Consider the following 19,999-nt stretch of genomic DNA (forward strand, 5'->3'; position numbering starts at 1 on the left):
CAATCGGTTCATTCGTTCAGGCTAAATTAAACTGACATGGAATTCAAATTCATACAAACTAACATACATAAAAATAGACTTACATTAGCGCGAAGAAAAACCCTCTTTGATATTCAGGTAATAATAAAAACAACAAAAATGTATTTTTTGCCTGTTAAGTCCTTATTTTATTATGTCCTAATTTGATATAAATATTTACTTCTTTTTTACATTTAAATATTTATAAATCCCTTTGAAATAATTTTCGAAATATTCATCAATAGATATATTTGTTGGGTCAAAGGGGAATTGTCTTTGATCCCGCTGTGATAATGTCGCGTACAGGCTGCGCGTGTTTTTTGTTTTCCAGAACCTCGATACCGACGTAAAGTTCTTGAGTAGATCTCGACGTAATATTGCTAGTTTTAGTTCTTGTACGTGTCTAAAAAAAACAATAGTTTAATTAAAAATTATATCCAATTGACGGTACCTCTACCACTATCTCATTCCAGGGAATACGAATCGAATAGGACTTCTCTTAATATCATAATTATCTTTATATCTATCATCATCAACCTTTATCTGCCCACTGCTGGACATAGGCCTTCCTCAATAACTTATACATACTATTCCAGGATTTTTCTCCCCCACGTGGAGTCGCTGGCTCGTCTAATTTGACCGGCTCATAGTAATAATTATACGATACTCGTGAACTAGAATCACTCGATAAGTTATTTTTTTCCGATTCAGGAAATCCTTATCATTTAATAAGCTGTCGCCCGCGACTCCGTCTGCGCGGAATTAACAAAAACTTAACAAGTAGCCTATGTTTTCTTCCAGACTATGTTCTACATCTGTGCCAAATTTCATAAAGAACCGTAGAGATGATCCGGAGATACATTCTAACAAACATCCATCCATCTAGGCCCTCGCATTTATAATATTAGTAAGATGTTAAAAGAATAGTACAGCCCCGTCAACATTCAATAATTTGAAATCAGGTCTTCCCTACTATCAAAGTCTGTACCGGTAATCCTTACCCATGTTAATACTCGTATTACAAATGCGAAAGTACCTGTGTCTATCTGTTAATTTGATATAAATAAATATAACATTTGAAGTTTGTAAAAATTATAAGGAAGGAAGTCGCAGGTATTGTTAGTGTGCAATAGTATAAAATTATGTAAGAGCTTTACCGCGGATTCTTTCCTCTACATCGCAACCAGAAGTCGGCTGCGTAAGCTGGCGTCAATTGAAACAACATCGACACTACAGATACCATCCAAGGTGACTTGAAGAAATAAATTTTCAATGAACTTTTACCTGAAATATGCAACAAATTTAAAATCTATGTAAGACATAATTAATCTCAACAAGCTAGCATTGTAGGGGAAAGGGGATTTAGCGAAAGTGCGGGACGCATGGGAAGAAAGAATATCCTCTTTCTGTGCGTCTTCTTCTCCGATTAAAGGTCATTTGGTCATTTGCTCGTTTGTCACCTCTTGATATAAAAAAGCATTCAACTATACTCGAAGGAAGGTATTGTTAAAGAATGGCTTATTACACAAACTGATTCTAATAAAGAGAAATCTTCATGTTCCGTATTAGATTAGTTTCTTTGTCTACTAACTAACGCTTCGCATCTATTCCTTTTTTCCAAATAATATCAAACTCACCATTATGTAATTTTTTAAATTGTTCACAAGATACTTTCTCTAAATGTCCACAAGTTATGGGATTATCTAAACTGGAGCAGGAATTATAAACCTTCACTTCATTGTTATCACTGAAAACGAAATATTTTCATTTTAAAATTATAAAATAATTTTGAATCGAACTGAACTCGCATAAACAATATATTAAGTAATTATTACCTGCATTTCGATGCTGCAACTAATGCTAGATTAACAGTATAATCTACTGGAATGATATCAAGGACTATATCTCTCTGTCCATGCAAAATGTTGTTGACTCCTCGGCCCATGTCATATATCAATCCAGTGGCTCCATTCCAGTTATCCAACCAGCCTGGAAGTGGCTCCCCTTTTATTGGACCAACTAAAATTAAACCAAAAAAATAACACCTTCATGAAGTGTAAAAAGAAGTTTACAAACTATTTCTATTCATTTTGCACCTAATCGATTTGCTTATTCGATTCTGAAGTATGAAATGTTATTGGGATCATAATCTTTCCTGGAATAGAAGGGTAATGTCATTCGGACTTTTTTTTATTAACTCATCTCTCGCGTAAGTTATCCCACTCACGTAAGGTCGGTACACAAGTTTTTATAAACCTTAAAGTTTTGGCTTATTTTTTACGGCCTGTCTGCCTGTTGTCAACCCTACTCGGGATAATATTTAATTATAAACTATACAATTATAGCTAAATAGTTCAAAATTACTCCTAAAAATACACCAACACTAAATATAAGTAATTAAAACATTATAAATAGAACAAAAATTTAGGTTCTTGTCGCTATTTTATAGTAGCGGTATAATCATAGACTTCATTTTTATTAATTATCAGTTTTAAAAACCATTTACCCATAGAAGGCCGTACAATAATTGTTGGTACATTTCCATGTTCTTCTGCCACCAGCGCCTCCGCCATTGCCTTTGAAAACGTATAATTATTCAATTTGCCTTCTGCAAGTTAACAAATTAAATTATCAATTATTATAAAATTATTACTTTTTTATCATTCAACTTTTTTAATTGCCTAATTTATTACAATACTGAATCACTTTACTTAAAATCTGCTTCATTTCCTTAGGACTGTTGTTATTCTCAAGTAGTTTGTAGACTTCAGATAGCCGGTGTGGCGATGGATATAAGATTTCGTCAATCTGTATTCTCTCTGCCTGGCTGTATGCTGTCGATACATGTACAAAAGCCTAAAAACGACAGAAATGTACATTAAATAAGGAATCGTCCATTAATCATGTGATCTTTTAGAAACTTTTTGTCCTTCAATCTCCTATGGTGAAATATGGTGAAGTTTTAGACTATCCACATATCTAGAAACACGGTTAATTTCTAAATTTAGTACAAATAGTCCGGTCAATTTAGACCAAAAAATGAGAGTGAAGTTACATAAAGTCCCAACAAGCTGAATTTCAGTGAAATTGTTCAAAATTCAGCTTGTTGGGACTTTAACTTCGAATGTGTAAATTGACCGGTCTAAAAGCAATATTGAAATTTTGTACATTTAAGAATTTATTCATTAAAACGTTATCAATCAGATTTTTGGCAAATCGCGGTTTAATATAGTAAAGGAAAACATGATGATGTTTCCTACACTGAAGGCAACCAATCCGTAATTAGGTAGTATGATATTATAGAGAAGCCTTAAGTCCTTCAGTAGTATGAGCTAACGACATATACGTTTAATACTGTACAGTAGAGTAGAATAACTAAATAAGTACCTCTAGTTTATTCATTTCACGACATACGTTCAAAAGTTCCCGCGTTCCTTCCACATTTACTCTTAAAGTATACTTCAATGGTTTGTGGAATCTAATCTCAGCGGCTGAATGAAATACCACAGAAACCTGAAATCAATAAAGTTACATAACTTGAAATTGGCAACCAAATGTTTCATATATGAATAAGAAGCACTGAAATCAGTCACCGAAGAGTTGTGAACCATAATCAAGCTTAGCATATTAATAATTTATAACAAACTAGCTGTCGCCCGCGACTCCGTCCGCGCGCATTTAAAAAAACTTAATAGCGGTATGAATTTTTTTTCGCCTTTTAAACCTTCCCTAGACCTCCACGAACATTTCAAGACTAAGATAAGATAAATCCGTTCAGCCGTTCTCGAGTTTTAGTGAGACTAACGAACAGCAATTCATTTTTATATTCATTTATATTCATTTTTTGTATATATATAGATTACCAAGTATTTTTTTTTTAAATTTTTGGTAAGAGAAGAGAGTGAAAGTACAGGTCTCTAATTACATTCGATCACTTTGCGATAGTCACATTTAATAAAATAACTTACGTTTTCTAAAAGAGTTTTTCGATCATCACTTTTTAGACCAAATTGGTGTGATTCCATATCACCTTCTATAGGAATAATTTTATCTAAAGCATTTGGTCTTGTTTCCTTCAATTTTGAAAAAAGCTGAAATAAGCGTAAGTTGTTAATTCAATGAAAATTGTCTTATAACGATAGTCACGTAAATTTTAAAATTACTTGATAACACAAACGTTGAAAGAACAAAAGAAAAACAGATAAACGTGATCAAAATAATGGTATATGAATTTATAGAAAGAAAGAGAGAAGTAAATCAGAATTTTCCATTGATGGTAGATGGTAGTTGTTTTTAATTATTCATTATAATTACTTACTGGATTGTCTAATACATCTCGCAGTCTTTGTTTAACATTAACACCTTTCTTTTCTCGAAGAATAACAAAAATCTTGTCTATTTCACTACAGTTGAAGAGCAGTCTTTCTATAAAAACCTGGAAATTTTTCATATACAGTTTCGGCCGAAAACAAAATTTTTGAGTATTCAATCAAGGGTGCTAATTAAAAAGTAAATTAATAAACAAGCTATTTAAATTCTGAGCGTTATGTGAATATAAGGAAATATACTACCTTTCCTAAAAAGCCAGCTCCGCCGGTAATTAAAACTGACTTTCCTGCATAGAAATCGGCAACTGGTTGATAACTGTTCTTAGAATGTTCTGGCAACACATCGAACCTATTATAAGAAAGGCTATTAGAATTATTTTTAAACTAAATCCATGCATTCATAGAACAGTCGACTTCAAAATTTTAATAACTCACTAAGTTATTACCACCAAAAGTTTTTAAGATATTTGTGTAGATTTTTGTCATAGTTTTTTAATGGGTCTTAAATTATAATTTACATTTGAAAACCCACTAATTAATTTTGAAAACCATAATTTAAACACAGAGAACAGCATCACTATTCTCCGCAGTAATGCAAAAAAACTCAAACAGCTGAAACGATTTCAGTTTCCAGTAGTAGATATTGCAGAATCCTAAGCCCAAATTAATGTTGCTAAATTCAAATAAACCTTACCTTGATGTAGTTGTTGTATGGATGGTAGCGTAACATTTTAATCTTCCTTCAATAAATTTAAAATCTGCAGACACTAAGCAGGCCAAACGCCGAAACATTTTCAACTATTGATACTGCACAGTAAATTTCCGCGACAGCAGAAAACCGAAAGAACAAAATGTACATTGAAATTACCTTTTATACATAACTTTGCACGTTAAATGTTTTGTGATTTTTCACTTACGATTTTTTTTTCTAATATTATTTACGACACGATGTTTTCCAAAAAAAAAAAACCGAGTGACTGCGGTTCTAATGGATGGTTGGCTGGATTTTTAAAACAAATATTAAAAAAATTAAATAAACTGTAATGTTATGACACTTTTTATTTTTAAAATATCGAAAATAAATTAACAATTAAAAAAAACTTGAGAGGTGTCAAGGGACACCCGGATGGAACGAAGTTCCTTTCTATTAATTAGTGTAGGAACCAATGTTTATTCTATGAATAAAAAACTTAAGTCTTCACAAGAAGTACATTTTATTTCTATGAATTTTCGTTATATATTGTCACGTCGTTGCCATGGTGAAGTAGCGCTCATTCGTCGTTAACATACTTACTATAGCAAAATGTGTCGTGACAACTTTTCGTAAGAATTTTTTTCGTCTAGCCCCCTTTCACAACGCGCGATAAAGAACTTCGTTCCAAAAATATAGCAATCAAGATTTGAACACGTTTTCACAAATTTATAATTTTATTTCTTACGTCCAACGTATGTGTTTTGTGCTGATGTAACATACCTATGACAACCCCGGGACAAAGTCGGTTCGAATGAGACCTAAACAGCCAAAATTCGTTCAGTTCTTTATACTCTGGGCCACCACAATGGGTTTTTGTTCATTTGTTTAAACTCTAGGCCACCACAATGGATTTTTGTTCATTTGTTTAAACTCTAGACCACCAAAATGGATTTTTGTTCAGTTGTTTAAACTCTAGGCCACCAAAATGGATTTTTTGGAGGAATGGAGGAGGGAACGCATAAGGAAATATGATGTTTTTGAGCATCTCCTTCTACGTCGATTAAAGGTAAACAACGCATCTGAAGCAGCGATCGCTACGCTATTTCGGCAAATTCAGGTATAATGTAAACCAGGTATATTGAAATCTGGGTTTAGTTTACTTTCCGACTACATTCATTATAATAATAATCAACATTTTTTTAGTTAAATAGTTGCATCAATATACTTAATTTTGTAAGCTAAAATATTGAGGAAATCTAACATCAGGTAGTTGTAGAATGTGGTATTGGATATTGTGATCCCTGTTTTGTCAAAGATGACAGGGATGACATGTTTTATATAGCGAATTTGATCTCAGAAACCCACGGTTACTTATCAATACACATTCGGTAATACTCGTGTACTATGGTGTAAATGTCACACAAATAAATTAAACAAAAGAAGATAAAATTAAGTAAATTTAGTCATTTAAAAAACACATTATAATCCAAATAGCGTTACTCTCCGAAGACCCGAACAATAAAGCGTTGAGAGTCAGCAACGATCAGTGTTACGCTCGGCCCCGTGCAATCGCCAGCCGCCCGCGCGACTGTACACTCCTGATCTGACTCGATTGTGATACACCTCATTTTATCGAACGAAAGTCCAACCTGTAAAGATACAAGAACTTTACAAACACGTATATATTTATATAAGTGTTTTGAAAGAACTCACATTCACAAGCCTCATAAAAGTTTGGATATTAAAATTACATACGCCATACATACTTGTACTTGTACAAAATCTTCATCAACAATATTTGTATCAACTTCGTTAGTTTCACTGTACATTAGCTGTCTTTCATTGATATTTTCACATGTTCCACACTTCCACATCCCATCAGAAAATACCGGTTCTCCACCTTAAAAAACATATCTTTCGAACAAACCTATGTTGTAAATATTTCTAGCTAACGTTTGTTACTTCGCTCAGGATTAATTAAAAAAAACTTCTTATCCAATGATAATCTATCTATAAATCTATCAATATAGACGCCAGTAACAACAACGTATGTTTTGGGAATAGATGGGTTCGCCCGGTGCAACTTCACAGAAGACTGCTGTGAAGTGGAAGCAATTCCACGTGTCGTCAGATGAGGGTGGGTGCCGGAGGCCTAGTTTTGCATGGGAAGGGAAAGTGGATTTGACGGAAGTGGGGACACCTAGTAAGGTATACTCTTAGATGCGTCCCGTCTTCCGTCGATTAAAGTCGGCTACGCATCGGAAATGTGGATGTCTACGGGCAGCGGTCGCTTTGCTATTTCGTTCCATAAGTGGGTGCTCATTTGCCAATATAACATTAAATGCATCATATTATACATACATGTAGGATAATATTTCAGAACGAAAATAAGTGGCCGGCAATTAATTAGAAATCTTATCTTACTAATATTATAAACTAGCTTTAACCTGCGACTCCGTCCGCGCGGAATAAAAAATTGAAAACGGGGTAAAAATTATCCTATGTCCGTTTCCTGGTTCTAAGCTACCTGCCCATCAATTTTCAGTCAAATCGATTCAGCCGTTCTTGAGTTATAAATAGTGTAACTAACACGACTTTCTTTTATATATATAAGATGCGAATGTTTAGATGGATGGATATTTGTTTGAAGGTATCTTCGGAACGGCTCAACGGATCTTGAAGAAATTTGGCATGGTTGTAGAACATACTCTGGAAGAACACATAGGATACTTTAAGTTTTTTTTTTTAATTCCGCGACAGAGTCGCGGGCGACAGCTATTAAAAATAAAATAAAAGATGAAAATAGAACTACTACTATAATCATTGTAGTGTTGTAAATATAAGATTTTATGACGGAATTACGATGGTTATTGAATAATTAAACTTATAAGAAGGTTTTTTTTTATATTAGTCAACCCCCTACATACATTATAGGCTTTTGCGATAATGATTATTTCACATTAACCTGTTATTTTTATTTGTGTAACAAATTTAAATTTAAAATTTTGTGATAAAATAAAATAAAGACAGAAACATTTTATTCTTTGTCATACAGACAAATAATTTAAAAATGTCTTTGTATTTAAGATCAATGACCTTGAACCAACAACTAATTAGTAGACAAACTCGTTGAATGTCTTTTGAGTTTCATAACAGTCAATTGTGTAATAACGTCACAAAACATCAGGTCAAAAGTTTAAAGTTTTAATAAAAAAATTCTTGTCTCTATGTTTTTAATGTCAATGAGTGGAATGAAAATATAGTTTTTATTCAGATGCTTTAATACTCAGAACTAAATTAAGGTTTACTTAAAAAAAAGTTACTTCTAGATCCGTATCCGATACATACCGATGTTTAAATCATTTTCTGTGTCATAGAATCCCGAAATTTCTGTTTCATTTCCATTCAATAGATAATATATGATAGGGTCGAAATCATTTTCATTACTTTCTGGTACTAAATCGCAAATCACATTGACGAATAGAATCAAATTTACAAACAACAATAAGTTCATCTTCAAAAATTATCCAAATATTTAACACAAACACAACAAACAATAATTATGTTAATTAGTCAATTTTTTTTAAAGTTTAAAAAATAAACATAAAATAAACTATCACTTTCTTATTGCCAATATTTTATATATCCCGTGATTTTATTTCAAACTATAGCCGACCACTTTTTCAATTAGACTAGACGAAGAGTAAAGTGGGAACAAATTATCAACACAATATCATTGACCCCTGAACTGATAACGTTTATTTTACGATACATATAATGATATATTATTTACAATTATAATATATAACTAATAAATTGTTTCCTGTTTCGCTTATCTAACTAATACTTAATTCATTTTAAATACATAATTGAAGACAGTTGAATATTTTCCCAGCAATTATGAGGTTATGACCTTTTAAAAACATGAACATTTTAACCAGACTTAAGTTATACGAATTTTGAAACGAAATTATGTTAATAATCAATTAATAAATAACTGTTTATAGTTAACAGTAAAAAAGAAGAGAGAAGGCAATCGGTAGAGCGTCGGTGGCTCAGGGGTTAAGCACTTGCAATCTGCAGGTCCTGAGTTCGAATCCCGCCATGTACCAATGTGTTTTTCGATTCTCGATTTACATATGTACATTTATCTGACGTTCTTACGGTGAAGGAAAAACATCACGATTCAACCTGCACATATCTGGGAAGAAATTCAAAGATATGTGTGAAGTCAATCAACCCGCACTAGGCCAGCGTGGTTGACTATAGCCCTAATTTGGGAAGGCTCCGAGCCCCTCGGTGGGGTCGTATAGTGAGCTGATGATGATGATGATGACTCCTAAGCTGGGGGAATGATGGCAAAAATCTAAGAAAACTCTTTCCTACAGTAACAATACTGTTCATAATGTACTCACAACCCATTGTTAGCCCTTACATATTGTAAAGCGTGACCCCCTTTTGTGGTGCATCTGTAACAAAGCTGCGACGAATAAACCCTGCATTGTGCTTCTAACTTAACCTAGAATTAGAAATCTACATTGTGAATAACAATAAGTTACATAAAAAGAGGGTTAAATAAAACTATTTTTTAATTAAAAACACAATAAACCTAACTGAATCTACATCTACGAGTAGAGTAGTACTCTAGTACTAGAGTAAAAGTTTGGAAGAACAATCAATTGGGTAATTAATAGCAATAAAAACGCATATTGTCATCACTCTTGCCCTCGTGGACGCAATAGCTAGATACTTTTGTTAAGAGACATTGTAATAATGTAACCTAATACCATCTGTTTTTCGTTGTTAAATTGTTCCTATCACATCTTGCATTCTGTTTCGCGCTTAAAATCTCTCGCTGTCTTTTTTTTAATCAGCTTTTTATTGGTCTACGTGGATTGTCGGTGGCCAGTTTCCGAATAAAAAAATTTACTTAAATAAATATCAATTTGACAAATGTCGTTTTTATATATCATATTACTGTTTTAAATATACTTTCTACATATGTTCCAATAAAAATTATTTTTTTATAATTAATGTATTTATTTTTATAACGCCATCCATTGATCGAATACTGTCTGATCAGAGTTCTGCAATGGCATTCGGGTTTAAATGCCTTTTATAGCAAATTTAAAACTAGCGGAATTTAAAAAACTTAATGAGTGCCCTATTTTTATATTTTTCCCAGGCTATGTTCTACGTCTGTGTCAAATTTCATTAAGATCCGTTCTGCCGTTCTGGAGATACCATGAAACATCCATCCATCCATCCATCCATTCGCATTTTAAATATTAGTAAGATATGTAAGTTCCTTATTTTACTTAATTGCAAAAAAAAATAAGTTTGTTGTTGACACTGCTTACTTATTGAAAGTTTTTTTCCTGTCACAAAAAAGATTTAAGCCTTGGATACTTTAATGTTTTAAAAAACTATAAAGTTAATTTAATTGAAAATAAAACACCAATTTGATTGTTTCAACATTTTATTTAAAAATAAAAATAGTAAATCTAAAACATTGTTATAGAATTTATCAGTTAGTTATAGTTTGCTTAGATTTCAAATACCGCATAAATAAATAAAAAAAAAAAAACATTGTATTTTTCGGAAAGACATTTATAAAATACTTTGCCATTACAATTTAATAACAGAAGATAATTCTTTAAAAAAATAACAAACAGCATTTATCACAAAAATGATAACAAAATTAATCAATATAGGTATAATGTAGAAAAAACATTAACTAAACTCATATAAATACATAATATAATTAAGATAATAAAAACCCCTGTGCATTAAAACTTACATTTCAGTCTTGTTTGTACATAAATTTTCTAATACCCATAAAGTATATAGGTATATACTTAGACCATGTAATATTCGTTGGGTCGAAGGGAAATTCTAGTCGATCTGTAACCGAGAGAGATGCGAACAGTGCTCTTGTACGATCACATTTCATCTCCCAGGACCGTGAAGTGAAATATTGTAGAGTATCGCGAACTAACGATATTCTCGTCTGCATCTTCATGAACCTGATAACAAATATCGGTGGTTATAAATTAAAATCCTTGTAATTAAGTACCCGCGGTCCAAAATCTCCGTTTTGTTAAAGATAAACAAGGATTACGATATTATTTATGCAGAAATTTTGGCCTCAGAAACCAACGGTTAGTTCAGTCACTAATTCGCTAACAAAAGAAATTTCGAAGATTTCAAAGGATAGTAAATAGATTAAATATAATTATAGAAGTAATGTTTTTAGACCAAAATGTACTAAAGTACCTTGGAGGTTTTCCTGCTAATCGTAACCAGCAGTCAGCGACAAAGGCAGGTATCGTCTGCATAAACAACGTTATTATTTTCAACAGCCACTCGTACTGGGTGTACATCAGTGATGGTTTCATTATCTCACCTGCAAAGAATAAAAAATAAGTATAATAAGCTGCCGACTTCATATTATATAGTAGTCGCGGTCGTGCTGATGGAAATGCGATACGCGAATCCATACAAAACCGGATAACTTGTGCACGAGCGATTATTTGAAATTGATACTTAATCAATTTATCCAATAGTCTACGAGTATTGTAAACTGTATAAAGTTCATGCAACAATGTATTGCTAGAAAATATATTGTTGCTAGTGGTCGCCCGTGACTCCATCCGCTCGGAATTAAAAATAAAACCAGACTGTCTTGCATCCATACAAAACTTCGGCGAGATTCATGCATCCGTTTTGAAAATAACTCCTAACAAATGTCCAACCATCCAAACTTTCGCATCTATATATATCTATATATATAAAAGAAAGTTGTGTTAGTTACACCATTTATAACTCAAGAACGGCTGAATCGATTTGACTGAAAATTGGTGGGCAGGTAGCTTAGAACCAGGAAAAGGACATAGGATAAGTTTTACCCCGTTTTCTATTTTTTTTTATTCCGCGCGGACGGAGTCGCGGGTAAAAGCTAGTTTATAATATTAGTTAGAAGTAAGACTATCCAAGAACTTACTGAAATTATTTTTGATGCTATCCTCAGTTATAAGTACGGAGAGTTCACCCATTGTCAAAGGATTCGCGGCGCTGGTGCAGCAGTTGTACACTATTACTTCCTTCGATCTGAAATTATATTGAGTATAACTGTGGTACTTTGGATCATAACAGTTCTAAAGCCAGACCAAAAGCCGACTTCTTAATGAAATATAAAAAAACAGTTTTTTTTTTAGTTACAGAGAAACAGAGTTTATTAACAGCAGGTTCTTAGCGTGCGTATTTTAGTGTGCGCGGTTTCGAGTTCCCATAAAAATAACATCATCAGCTCACTATAAGACCCACTGACGGCCTCGGAGTCTTCTCTCAGTGAGGGATGACTAGGTCATAGTCAACCACGCTGGCCCAGTGTGGGTTGGTTGATATAGAAATAGCAGTCGAACGTGACTCAATTGAGACGCACGCGGTTAGCTATTCGCGTAATAGAAAAGAGATATAACTGTAAGAAACGTACTTGTTACATTTTGCTCCCGCAACAACGGTCAAATTCGATACGTAGTCAACTGGGATGAGATCAACAACGTTACTGCTCTTGCTGATCAATATTCGGTTAACACCTTTCGCAATAGTGGCCATAAGAGCTGTCGCACCAAACCAGTTATCCACCCATCCCATTAGTGGATCATTTATACTTGCAGAAACTGAAACAGATTATATTAAAAGTGTTTTTCTTACCGATTCATCATCAGCTCACTATACGTCCCCACTGAGGGGATCGGAGCCTACCCAAGTTAGGGGTGACTAGGACATAGTCAACTCAGGCCCAGTGCGGGTTACGTGACTTCACACATATCTTTGAATTTCTTCTCAGATATGTGCAGGTTGCATCACGATGTTTTTCCTTCACCGTAAGAACGTCGGATAAATGTACATATGTAAATCGAGAATCGAAAAACACATTGGTACATGGCGGGATTCGAATCCAGGACCTGCAGATTGCGAGTCAAGTGCATAACCCCTGAGCCACCGACGCTCTACCGATTGCCTTCTCTCTTATTACCGATTGCCTAATTTTAAATCTGCTGATCCTACGTCGAGTAAGATTTTATAATTTCGACACGCTTTGATAGTCCTTCTTCTATACCTTTGGTACTGTTAGGAACATTCCCATTATCATTTGCAAGAGCATTCTTCTTTGAATTAAATTGATTGCTAGTTAAATATAATTTTCTCCGTAGTGCTTAAAAATATGTTAACTATGCTTACCAATAGATGGTCTGACGATAATGGTTGGAATGTTGCCATGTTCCTCGTTCACTACGGCTTCTGCAAGCGCCTTGGCAAATGTATATGTGTTAGGTCTGCCACCTAAAAGATACGTTATTGCCTTTTATCTATCTTACTAATGTTATTAATGTGAATGTTTAGTTGAACGGCTGAACGGATCTTGATGAAATCTGGTACAGTTGTAGAATATAGTGTAGAAGAACACATAGGCTACTTATTAAGTTTTTTAAATAGAGTCGCGGGCGACAGCTAGTATATCATAAATACGAGTAATTATCTGTTTAATTTATTATTATGGTAAATATCATAACTACCAATAATCAAATCAAAAATCAAAAGGCCAATAACATAAAACTTTGGTAACAAAAAGAACTTTCGATGTGTTAACTAAATAAAAATGTTATTGTACAAGAATTATAAAAAAAATATATATTAAAATTAAAATCTTTCTCCCTCTCTCTCTCTCTTTCTCTCACCCTCTCTCTCTCTCTCGCTCCCTCTCTCTCTCTCTCTCTCTCTCTGCGCATCGATTCCTCACTCCCGAGGGTCGCAACCTCTCCTCTTAGCTTAAAAATCTTTCACTTACATAATAATTTATTAGATTGTTCCTCGTTAAGATCGTCTTGTTCAGTTAACCTTATCACATCTTCAACGGACGCAGGAGGTGGGTACACAACTTCCTCGAGAACTTTTTGATCGGTGTTTGAGAAAGCGGTTGATACATATACGAACACCTGGAAAATAAAATAAAAAATTAAAGCCAATTAAAAGGTACCTTGTTACAACTATAAAAAGTTCGCATTCGCAAAGTATAAGACAGGATCGCATTGGTGTACTTTACAAAGATCGACAGGAATCTTGTCTTTTATCTGTCAAGGTCATAGCTCATCTAACAAGGCACCAAACCCCTGCGCCACATATGACAGGCCTACTAGTGTTTTCCGTGTCAGATTGGTGTGTGTAGGTGCGTGATAACCTTAACACTTTTAAAGTATAACTAAGTTACCTTATTTTAAATTACTTACTTCTATATTCTTCATAAGATGACACAAATTTAAAACTCTTCTAGTTCCTTCGACGTTATCGTTAACAGCAACTCGCAAAGGTTCATTGAACTTTATGTTAGCTGCGAAATGAAACACGTGGGACACCTGGAGGTCGCATAAATAACATTTATTAAAGAAAATATTAAAACAACTGTAAATTGAAAATACTTGCTAGCGTTCATAACAATTTCATCATCATCATCATCATCAGCTCACTATACGTCCCCACCGAGGGGCTCGGAGCCTACCCCAATTTAGGGGTGACTAGGCCATAGTCAACCACGCTGGCCAAGTGCGGGTTGGTTGACTTCACACATATCATTGAATTTCTTTACAGATATGTGCAGGTTGCATCACGATGTTTTCCTTCACCGTAAGAACGTTGTATAAATGTACATATGTAAATCGAAAATCGAAAAACACATTGGTACATGGCGGGATTCGAACCCAGTACCTGCAGATTGCAAGTCAAGTGCTTAACCCCTGAGCCACCGACGCTCTTTATTAATATAATAACAATTTATTTATCTATAATTCTTTGTGAATAAAATTGATAATAATTTTAAGTTTTCATAAAATATTTTATGCGATTAGTTTAACGTTTAACCAAAATTAATGTGCACCTACAAATAATTAGTTTATTAACCGTTGGTTTTTGAGACCAAAATCTCTGTATAAAAATATCTTCATCCCTGTCATTACATTTGCAAGAAACAGAGATTTTAGCATTAGAAACACTCGGTTATTCACGTCTATTTCAAGGATAGGTTATGTATTTTAGTAACTCATACCTTTTTTATCAACACAATTTTATTTTCCTCGCTGATACCAAGATTCGGTGAAGTTACATTTCCAGGTATGGCTATAATTTTCTTGAGATCATCAGGTCTTTCTCTCTTTAGCCTTTGGAACATCTGTAACAAGTAGTTGCTAATAAAAATATGTACCCGTACATACTCGTTCTATCTCGTAGTAGTTGCACTCATAGTTGCACTCGTAGTTGCACCTTTATTTTGTACTAGCTTTTATCCGTGATTTAGTCCGCACTGAATTAAAATAAATCCAGTAAAAAATATCGTTTTTTTTTTCAATTTACACAGCAATTTTCTTTTAACTTATTTATGTATAGTTAACAACAATTGTAACTTATATAAACACACAATTAATAATATAATTTAATTTAATATTGAAACAATATCAACTTTAGGCTTAATAATTATTCAAGTTATTAAATGATAACTTTGTATAATATTTTTAACTAGCTTTTACCCGCGACTCCGTCCGCGCGGAATAAAAAAATAGAAAACGGGGTAAAAATTATCCTATGTCCGTTTCCTGGTTCTAAGCTACCTGCTACCCAATTTTCAGTCAAATCGATTCAGCCGTTCTTGAGTTATAAATAGTGTAACTAACACGACTTTCTTTTATATATATAGATAATATGCATACATTTTATATTATTAAATAATATTGTTAATTATTTAAGAACACTAGTGATAATAGACAATCTAAAGCCTTATGTATCATTTGATTTAAATATTTTGATGAATTTAAATCCACAATTTATATAATTTATGTAAACCTTATATACCATAATTATTTACTAAATTATTTATTGCAAAACACGGATATTTAATATATAATTTTGAAGTTACATTGTGTTTACGTTAACACGCAATTTTCGCTGAAACAAAAGAACAATCCATCTAAAATCTTAATCGTAATTTAATCCAACAAAGAATATATTAATACGTAATAAATAATTAATTCTAAGTACAAGTAAATCTGGTAACTATAATTACAAACGATAATTCAAGTGAATCATATTTACTTACCGGAAGATCCAACATTTGTTTAATACGTTCAGTCGTATCCCATTTGTTCTTTTCACGCATCAGAACATATATCTTGTCAATGTTCGGGCAACTATATAATAGCTTCTCCAGGAACACCTTAAAATAAAAAAATAAAAACCTATTTACACAACTACTGTATCAACAACCTAACATTTTAACAATAACAGACACTAGCAACAACATCTGTTGCACGAATTGACCGGCTCGGTCGGTGCAATACCACGACCACACAGAAGGTAGGAGTGACTTGAATTGAAAGCAATTCCGCGTTTTATATGATGAGTGTGCCGGCCGGAGGTAAAATTTTTTCGCCATTTCTTCCACCCCCATTTCTTATTCGGAAGGGATGCGGAAGCGATAGCTCTTTCTGCGCTTACCTCCCCCCCTGTCGATTAGGCAAAGAAGGTGTGATTGCGGATGTTTATAGGCAACAGTCGCTTCGCCATTTAGGCGTATTCATGTACGGCACGCACAATCATCAGACGAAACGCGGAATTGCTTTCACGCCCGTCTTCTGTGTGGTCGTGGTATTTCACCGGTCAACTCGGCCCATTCGTGCACCCAACAAATATTGTGCTTCCACGATCTACCACTGTATAAACTAAGTATTTACCTTCCCTAAGAATCCTGTTCCCCCAGTGACAAACACTGATTTACCCGCGTACAGCTGGTCTATAGATTTGTAGGTCTCTTCTGCTTTCTGCGTTGCCATTGTCTGTAAAGATTATTTTTTTATTTAATACATGTACACTGCAATCCAAACTTGGTGTCGACAGGACGACATAGAATGCGTGGTGGGTGACCCGTGCGTGCATTTTCCTCCTCCTTAAGTAAGTCCACGTGACATCTACCATCGAAGACATTCAACTAAACAATTCCCTAAAGTTTGAACTTAACAATACCTGTATCATCATCAGCCTATGTCTGCCCACTGCTGGACACAGGCGTTCCCTAATTAATGCCACTGTATGCGGCCCTATGCTTTCCGCATCTGCCTGTCGTCCGCACACACAACAGTTACGAGAAATAAATAGATTGATATACAGTGAAACCTGGTTAAGTGAGACATTAAGGGACCTGCAATGTCGTTTCACTTATAGAGGTATTCCACTTATCCAGTGTCTCAGATATACAGGTATAAATAAATATCTGTCTCATTTACAGAGGGTTCCATTAATAGAGGTGAGAATACAGGTTATTTCAGTTATTTCAGTTTGACATTTTTCAAATAAACATCTGTATGATAGTAAAGCAAAACTAAAACTGAAGGTAATTGAAGCTCAAAATTTGTACTTACGTACTTGGAATTACGTGTGGAATTTGTGGGTAGAATAAGAATGAGTAAACAAACAATGTTATCTCAGTTACAGAGGTTTATGCATATAAAATTTACTCGCTGTCTCAGTTATAGAGGTAACTATGATGATAAATTGAAAGAACAAATCCCAGATATAGAGGTTTACCTCGTCCCACTAACAGAGGTAATTCAGTGCCAAAGTGTTGGGACCTCAGCATGAGTTCCAGTTATGGAGGTTTCTCACTTATCCAGGTCCCACTTAACCAAGTTTCACTGTAAATAGTCGTAGTGTATTTAAACTACCAGTAAATAATTGTATAAGATATTGATTCTTCCATATCTTCCTATTGAGTGGACTTTTCCCGACTAAGCAAAGTTTAACCATGATTTACTACATAATAATGTTTGTTCGTATAATTATTATTTTTGTCATTATACAATAAGAATCCATATTAGATATTTATGTTACAACTAAAAATAAATTTAATTATTTTTAAAACATACATTATTATATTATTCACATACAAATTAACTACAAAACAGTAAAGTAGATGTCGGTTAAAATTTATAGTCATGTTTATAACGCAGTCACGTTTTAAAAATAACTATTTTACATTGTTTTTCCACTGTTGTGACAATTGTATTAATACATATTGCTATTTCTTACATTCTCTTTAACAAAAAAGAGACAACAATTTATACACTATGACGCCCATGAAAAGATGGTAGCACTATACAAAATAATCTAGCCCGCGGCCAGTCTCGCGATTTGCTGCGTAGTGGAAATTGAACCTAACAGTTGGTTAAATGATTTGTGGTGCTATAAGGAATTTCGTTAACAATCTAGACATTTATAATTGTTGAATTAAGTATTTAACCCTGATAAAACAATAAGTAATATTCTTATATTTTTTAATAAACATACGAGTATTTGAGATCGTGGAATACCTTATCTAGTGTATATATTTCAAACAATTAAATAAAATCCAAACCAAATGTTTTAAAACAAAAGTGCATTAAAATGTTAATAAATAATCACCTATTGTTATAACTAAACATGTACATTTTTTTATTTTAGATTAGGTATGGGTCAAGACCCTCGTAAACTGTAAATATAAAAAACACTAACTATAAATATAGGAACCTTGTGACGTTTTAAATACGTTTCAACTATAAATATAAAAACAACTTGAATTGAATTCAATTATACAAAACCTAATTACACTTAATTTAAATATAATATAAGAACTAAAATAAGTCATCAAAAGGTGTCCCTTTAGGCAAGGTTTCGAAGATACTGGCAGCGTTCCCTCTTTGAATGGCTTGACTAATTATTTATCTGTTGTGATGTCGACTAACCTTTTTGATGTTTCCTTTAAAAGCCTTCTAGCGCTAGGACCCCACGGACCAAGGTTTTCGACACCGAATGGGACAAATTCATATTCGAAGCCTAGACCCCTGTATTTGTTAGCTTTTCAGCCGCACAAGCGCTTCACAAGCCGCACCAGCTCTGTTGTTGGTTCTATGAAGATGGGATGGGGACAGCGTGTCTGAACAGGTAGCATCCTATACCACCACCCGACCCATCTTCCATAGAATCAAAGTCATACCGTCCGGTCTCTTGCCATCATCTCTTGCAATACCAGTCGGTTCTAGTAGACTTGGCACGTTGACGGTGGCAAGAGACCGGCGTATGTTATCGTTAAGTGCGGCATGTCTTGAGAAGCGGCCTGCACCTTTTTGGCATGACAGTCCGTGATGTCCTAGAATGTCGACATCACTGCCACAGGGACATTTATAAGGAATGCAGACCGGAACCCGAGCCGTAGTCAGGTTGCGATTCGGAGCGTGGCAGGCTCAAGAAATGTTGCCGTATTTGTCGACGGGTATGCGTGAAGTCAGTAGCCGGCCATGCGTACCCATAGCCATAAGTCTAGCACGCGCCGAATCTGTACTATAGCTCAAAAGATTGTCGTAAGTCAGTTTGCAGTTTAAGTCGTCCCAGCTCCTCTGTGACTTTGGAGAAACTGGAAAATTTTGACCTGGGCATGCAATTAAAAAAGCGTTTCTAGCTACTTCCAAGCCAACAATCTCAAAGTTTGAAGGGGTGATTTTACTTATGAGAGTTGCTGAACTATGGACAGAAGATGGAAGGCTGGTAAAGCGACACTGGTAATTTTGCGAATCCATAAACCACCAAAACGGATGGGTAGGTAGATCCGGAACATAAACGTAAGTGTGTCTTTGATGGTGAGAATTGATTATACTATTCATTTTTTTATATAAGTACTCGTAATTACAAACGTTCTTTAGTTATTTTTTTATCCGATTTCCGAATTCAATGTCTTATTAACAACTACGGGAAAAAAAGCAAAAAAATCGAATGTAGGTAAAACACATCTAATTATTTTAAATTTAAAAGAAACCACAATAATAAAATATTAACCAACTTCCAATGATAACAAAAAAAAAAAAATAGAAAGCGTATTTTT

The 19,999-nt window shown here is 34.0% G+C and overlaps 3 protein-coding genes across 3 annotated transcripts; all 3 read right to left on the reverse strand.

Moving 5' to 3' along the window:
- Window positions 1-180: 180 nt before the first annotated feature.
- LOC106719531 (putative fatty acyl-CoA reductase CG5065) lies at window positions 181-5,237 on the reverse strand. Its single transcript, XM_045678577.1, has 11 exons — window positions 5,041-5,237; window positions 4,590-4,695; window positions 4,337-4,453; window positions 3,987-4,109; window positions 3,406-3,531; window positions 2,730-2,874; window positions 2,525-2,626; window positions 1,854-2,037; window positions 1,656-1,765; window positions 1,176-1,302; window positions 181-421 (listed from the first exon to the last, which is right to left on the reverse strand). Exons 1-11 carry the CDS (start codon window positions 5,136-5,138, stop codon window positions 196-198), a joined length of 1,464 nt encoding a protein of 487 aa, XP_045534533.1. The 5' UTR covers window positions 5,139-5,237; the 3' UTR covers window positions 181-195.
- Window positions 5,238-6,087: 850 nt separating this feature from the next.
- Window positions 6,088-8,585, reverse strand: LOC106719493. Its single transcript, XM_014513839.2, has 3 exons — window positions 8,389-8,585; window positions 6,807-6,940; window positions 6,088-6,689 (listed from the first exon to the last, which is right to left on the reverse strand). The coding sequence occupies exons 1-3, from the start codon at window positions 8,552-8,554 to the stop codon at window positions 6,537-6,539; spliced, it is 453 nt and encodes a 150-aa protein (XP_014369325.2). The 5' UTR covers window positions 8,555-8,585; the 3' UTR covers window positions 6,088-6,536.
- A 2,240-nt stretch (window positions 8,586-10,825) lies between these two features.
- Window positions 10,826-19,430, reverse strand: LOC106719444 (putative fatty acyl-CoA reductase CG5065). The gene is made up of 12 exons (XM_045678671.1): window positions 19,427-19,430; window positions 19,080-19,270; window positions 16,824-16,925; window positions 16,190-16,306; window positions 15,146-15,268; window positions 14,334-14,459; window positions 13,895-14,042; window positions 13,288-13,389; window positions 12,536-12,722; window positions 12,044-12,150; window positions 11,317-11,446; window positions 10,826-11,066 (listed from the first exon to the last, which is right to left on the reverse strand). The coding sequence occupies exons 1-12, from the start codon at window positions 19,428-19,430 to the stop codon at window positions 10,844-10,846; spliced, it is 1,560 nt and encodes a 519-aa protein (XP_045534627.1). The 3' UTR covers window positions 10,826-10,843.
- Between the last annotated feature and the right edge of the window lie 569 nt (window positions 19,431-19,999).

Source organism: Papilio machaon, chromosome 7 (genome assembly GCF_912999745.1).
Source record: "Papilio machaon chromosome 7, ilPapMach1.1, whole genome shotgun sequence".
In the NCBI taxonomy this organism is placed as follows: domain Eukaryota; kingdom Metazoa; phylum Arthropoda; class Insecta; order Lepidoptera; family Papilionidae; genus Papilio; species Papilio machaon.